This window comes from Tupaia chinensis, unplaced genomic scaffold (assembly GCF_000334495.1).
Source record: "Tupaia chinensis unplaced genomic scaffold, TupChi_1.0 Scaffold000355_1, whole genome shotgun sequence".
Lineage (NCBI taxonomy): Eukaryota > Metazoa > Chordata > Mammalia > Scandentia > Tupaiidae > Tupaia > Tupaia belangeri.
Genome location: NW_006159850.1, coordinates 8681677 through 8687375, shown reverse-complemented (window position 1 = coordinate 8687375; position 5699 = coordinate 8681677). Strand labels below are relative to the sequence as shown.

General features: G+C 38.3%; 1 protein-coding gene across 1 annotated transcript in view; it reads right to left on the bottom strand.

Moving 5' to 3' along the window:
* Nucleotides 1-5698, bottom strand: part of MAF (MAF bZIP transcription factor) — a gene marked incomplete at its 5' end in the record, with an annotated part of 16465 nt that extends 10767 nt beyond the window's left edge. Inside the window, one exon of the mRNA XM_027773450.1 lies at nucleotides 5415-5698. Coding sequence (XP_027629251.1) covers nucleotides 5415-5698 — 284 coding nt within the window. The remainder of the gene's footprint in view (nucleotides 1-5414) is intronic.
* Nucleotide 5699: the final 1 nt, after the last annotated feature.

Genomic DNA, 5699 nt, shown 5'->3' with positions numbered 1-5699 from the left:
AGGAAAGCTGAGAATTTGGCAAGGGGAAGTTCTCCTTAAGAAGAAAAGTACCTAGACTTGATGTTACTAAATAATAATGATTGGGGCAAGGGTACAAGCGAAAAAAGAACAGAGCGTTAGTTTCATGTGCTCAGGAATAAATAGAGTATCTCCCTTCGGGGCGGTCTGTTGAAAGGGGCCCAGGTGGTTATGGCATTGAGGCAGTAAGGAAATGATGTCTTGATAGCAGATTTATCTGCTAGGCAGAAGAGGAATCTCTGCCTATTTGATGTCAATATATTAATGTGTCAGATACCTTGTAAAAAATTATGACATGGTTTTTGAAAAAAGTAACATGCAAGAAAGCCAGAAAATCAAAGCGAGTTGATTTTGTGAGTGCTCAGGAACAGAATGGGGTTGTTGGGGGGAGCACACAAAGGAGGTGTATTTAACTAACTTTGTATTTTCATTTACAGCTATGTCTGATAAACGAACACGTTTGACATCATGGATAAATACAGTACTACCTAAGGCCTGTGAGCAACCCAAGGTGCTTAGCTCTCCTAAGGCTTCTGTCAATGATGTCTGTTTGGGGAAGGGGTATTTTTTTTTTGCTTCTTAGTAAAATTATCTGCTGGAGAAACAATGACACGTGAAGAAGTACTGTTTAGATGTACCTGTCTATATATGCTCTTAAATGCTGACTGTCACTGTCTGGGAAACTTTTCTTCACATCTAGGTATATACACACACACACACACACACACACACACACACACACATACACACATAGTATATCTCTAATTTCGGTGAATTTTTAAAACTAAAATTACAGGTGGAAAACGATCACACCTGCTCAGTTGCACACACGGTAAATTGGGAAGCATGATGTGCTTTTCTGTGGGGCTGCATAGAAGACCCTCAAGACAAGAGGCAGAGTTAATTAGTACGGAGGTTACACATTTAATAGCTTTCTTCTCTAACACAATTATTGTCCTTTAGAAAGGAGACTAAACGAAAGTCAGGGGTAGGTTGTTCTCCATGACTGCAAATAATAATATTTTAATATACAGCTCTCACATAAATTTCACTTTGTGAACACACTTGTAAGTACACGTTGCTGGGGCTTCCAAAATGTAGCATATCGCACAGATGGCTCCAACTTGCGAGTGGGCTCAGTTCTGTAATTGGAATGAAAGGAATTTTAACACTATTTAGACAAAGACTCAAATGCAGCGTAAAGGGAAAAGCTAGGTTTCCTTACATGATTTCTTGTTTTAATGGAGAGACTTGTTTGCAATGCACGGCACCTATGCAGGACTTATGAGTTCTTTGGGGAAAAAAAAGCCTCATTTGTGTTTGCCATTCACACTGTCTTTCAAAGTTTTTAAGTCATCCTCCTTCCTAAATAAGCCTTCCACTGAGAGTTAACCTCATACAGACACCCAAACTCCTTTTTTTTTTTTTTCTGTTAGCACCTGGTTACTCTGCTTTCTAATGTTTGGGGTGGGAAGCAAACCTACTTATTGTATTAAACCTGCCTCACATATGCTTATCAAAATGCTTAATTGTTGCACAACTGTACTTTTTTTCCTAGTTCAAGTCCCATTCTTCGTAAGGTAACTGCAAGAACTGTGTTCTGAATGTCACTTTTGAGAATGGGTTTGCCTAAAAATTTTTATTGGATACTGAGCCTTTTGTAAAAGTGGTATCTCCATTTGTGCTTCAGAAAGACAGTGTGTATCTCCTAGTCATGATTAGAGGGGTGAAAAATCCCTGAAGCCAAGAACAGCTAACTTCTAGCACATGGGAATAGATTTACTACTACGACTTTCGTTAAGCAAAATTAAGTGTGGATTCAGGAACCATATCCAAACTGGCACATAAAGGAAGGTCAAAATGTGGAGGGTATCCACTGTCTTCGTGTGCTGTGAAGGAGGCAGGGAGACCAGATGATAAACCAGCCAGAACTCATCAGCGCCAAGCACAACCTGTTTTTTTTTTTTTTTTTTTCAAAATAAGGCTTGCGCTCGGAGTTGCAAAATTATCTTTTTTCTTTTCTTTTCTTTCTTTTTTTTTTTTTAAAGAATCAAAAACAAAATAAGACAAAAGTCATTGTGTTTGGTTATATTTTCAAAACAGTGCTGGCTTTGTCTAATATTCTATGAGCGCTTTAGTGGAAGTTGACTAAGAGTGCAAACTGCATGAATTTGTAACAGTAGTTGCAATGAATCTGTGTCATTTAAAAATAGGTCAATGCTTAGGAGCCCTACTAGTGAGGGTTGCTCTAGTCTTTCCAAATGATCTTTAAGTTGAAGCCCATACACAGCCTGTTTGGGGGTGAATACCCATAAATCAAAGCACAGCCTTTATTCCACAAAGGTGTTACTTTCTGCTTATGTTTCTGGGGCTAATGTGATCTGAAATCATTACCAGTTTGTCTGAATGGGGAAGCCCTGCACTGAATACCCACAGTGAAATGTGATTTGGTAACACTGTTTCAACCAGATATGTACCTGGAGGTATGGAAATAAGGACTGGATTTTCTTTTTCCTATTTAAGACAAATGACCTTCAAAGTTACAAAAAAGCAAAATAAAACAAACAATTTTAATGTGTCCAGTGTTTATGTTAAAGCTTGTCAGGCCTTGCTAGCAAAAAGAAGAAAAAAAAAAAAGATCATGGTGTATAAGAAAAGAAGGAAAAATAACCCTTTTTAGTTGGAAGGCGAGAATTGTTTATCTTTCCCACTAAATGCACCTACACCCAAACTCGCTGTGACCTGCCATGTTTGCCATCTCTAGATGGCTTAGCCTCTGGGTCAGACGCTTAGGGCCACCTTCAGAAAGGCCAGATCCACGGTTTAGGTTTTGCACCAAAGGGCAGTGATGGCTCAACTCATTGGAAAACTGCAAACTTCAGGGAGAAAAAAAAAATTGAGAGGTCATAATTTAGATCCAAATTAAATATTGCTAATTACTATATGGGGCCAGCCCCCTCGCCTCACAAAACAACTATGTTTCACCCTGAATTATCGCTTCTCTACTCTGCCATTAATCTTTCCACTGGGAAAAAAAGGATGCATTTTACACTTCTAATGTGGTTCTTGGGCCCAGTTAAACTGTACACTAAGAAACTTAGTACAGAATCAAAAAAAAAAAAAAAAAGCAGTTTATTATTGTAGATTATTTTTTCTCTTGATATAACCAGAATTGAAAATGAAAGGAAAGCACAGAGGAACATCACGCGAGGTTAGTTAGTAACTTAAGATATAAAACAATTTTGCACAGCAAAATATGTAAAAGAAAAGTAACTGACAAGATTTTTTTATATTTATTGTGGTAAGATTTACTTTTCATTTTTTTTTTAAAGACAGGATGTCAGTCCCTGAAAATAACATTTACTGATTATTGCCTTTAAAATTGTGGATTTTTTTTTAAATTACAGAAAATCCAGTTCTGCACCACAATACAACTGTAAAAAAATCTGCATCATCTTAAAACTGTGCAGTAATGCCATTTTTATAACTGCATAAATTTTATTAGCGTTCTAAACAGTTTTGCAATTTTTTTTTGTATTATATGCTTGCAGGTTATATCTTAGTGCAATTCAGTCCCAAATACTTTAATTTTGAAAAAAAAAAAAAACACATACATTTGAATGTAAAATACCCCTACAGATATAAACAGGGGTGTTTCCCCTTTTAATACTTTGGTTTTCAATACAGTCAGTGGTATAGCAAAGACTACACATACCCAACTTATATTTAAGTTGCAAGCACATGCTGCATAAGCTACTTTTTTAAAACAGTCCCCTTGCAAACTCTACCCCCCTTAACATCACAACAGTAAACAATTTAGTGCATCAATCTTTTAAAAAATCTACAGCTAAACAGACCTAACTCTTTCAAATTTATCTATAACATTCCTTTATCTGTAGCATACATTTTAACTGGGCTAACAGATTATAAAAACTAGAATTAAATTATATACTAGAAACCCATAGCATTCCACATTTGACAATGACCAAAAGCCAAAAAAAATAATAATAATAAAAATAAAACAAACCAAAATAATGGGGCAGATTTCTTTTCTTTGAAAAAATAAATTTTAGACTGCTTTCGGAAACAGCACAATTTTTGCCCCCAAAGTGGGGTGCCATTCTTATCAATAAGAAAACATTATGAGTTCTTTAATGTTTGCCATGTGAAATTTGTAACCCATTCTGGTATCTTTGACAAGGAATGCCTTCAGTGCATTTACAATGGGAGGCTGATGTTCTGAGGAACTCAAAGCAGTTTTGGAGCAGATGCAAACTTTCATGGGAAGAAGGCTCTAAGGTTGCACTTTTTTGTTCTGAACTCAAAAAAGTCATGAGGCAATAAAACAAAAGTATGAATGCCATGCTATAAGTCTTCGAAGTCCATTTCCAAGCCAAAGGAAAAAAAAAAAGAAAAAAATAATTATACCATACATGTCCAGCATGCAGGCTTTATTTTTATTAATATAATGTCTCTTTTCCATAAAGTCTTTGAAACAGTTATAGTTCATTGTTGCTAAGACAAAGTAGCAAGCATAATAATGCATGAGATGAGAATGAGTTTTTTAATGGCAGACTGAACTCTCAGATTTGGCATCCTAAGGCCAAAACTCATAAGTCACACCCAGAAGGTTGATGCAGGCTTGATTGTGGCAGGTTCATGAGGATTTTTTTCTCTCTATTTTAGCATAACAATGCTAAAAAAACCCGATGGAACTCAGCACGCTGCAAGTCTATAACATTTCACATTTTTTTTTCCTTTGCAAGCTCAATCTCACATGAAGAACTCAGGTGGAGAAAAAAAACTTTGCTCTTTTTTTTCTTTTATCTTGGAGGAGATGGGTGGGTGGAAAGGGAGTAAAGGGAGAGGTTGGGCAACACAGCAAGCTCCAAAAAGTAAAATAATAATAAAAAAAATCCAAACAAAATAAAACACACACACACACACAGAAAATGAACACCAGCTCATGAACTGAAGAAGGAGAAAAAAAAAATATGTGAATGATGCAGGCTTCAAAGGTGAGCAATGTTTCACATGAAGAATTCTGCTGAGAGCTTTGAACATTGTGCAAGTCCCGGCTAGGGGGGTGTGTGAAAAAAAAAAAAAAAGCTAGCAAGTTAAGGAGAATTTCAGATTGGCAATCCATGAGCCAGACACCTATTCCCTCCCCAATTTAAAACAGCCACCACCATCACAAACTCAGAGTAAGGTGTGTGTGTGTGTGTGTGTGTGTGTGTGTGTGAATGTGTGTGTGTGTAGGGGCCATGGGGCAAACTCGGTGGAGGAGGGGTGAGGTGGTGGCGAGCATGGCTCTGGAACTAGCAAGCCCACACCCGAGCTGGACCCCCACGGAGCACTTATCAAGGTGGCTAGCTGGGATCGCGTGTCAGACTCACATGAAAAACTCGGGAGAGGACGGGTTGTCGCTGCTCGAGCCGTTTTCTCGGAAACCGCTGCTCACCAACTTCTCGTATTTCTCCTTGTACGCGTCCCTCTCGCGCACCAGCCTGGAGATCTCCTGCTTGAGGTGGTCGACCTGCTGCAGCAGCTGGTTCTTCTCGGACTCCAGGACGTGTCTCTGCTGCACCCTCTTGAAGCGGCAGGACTGGGCATAGCCACGGTTTTTCAGGGTCCGCCTCTTCTGCTTCAGTCGGATCACCTCCTCCTTGCTGACTCCGCGC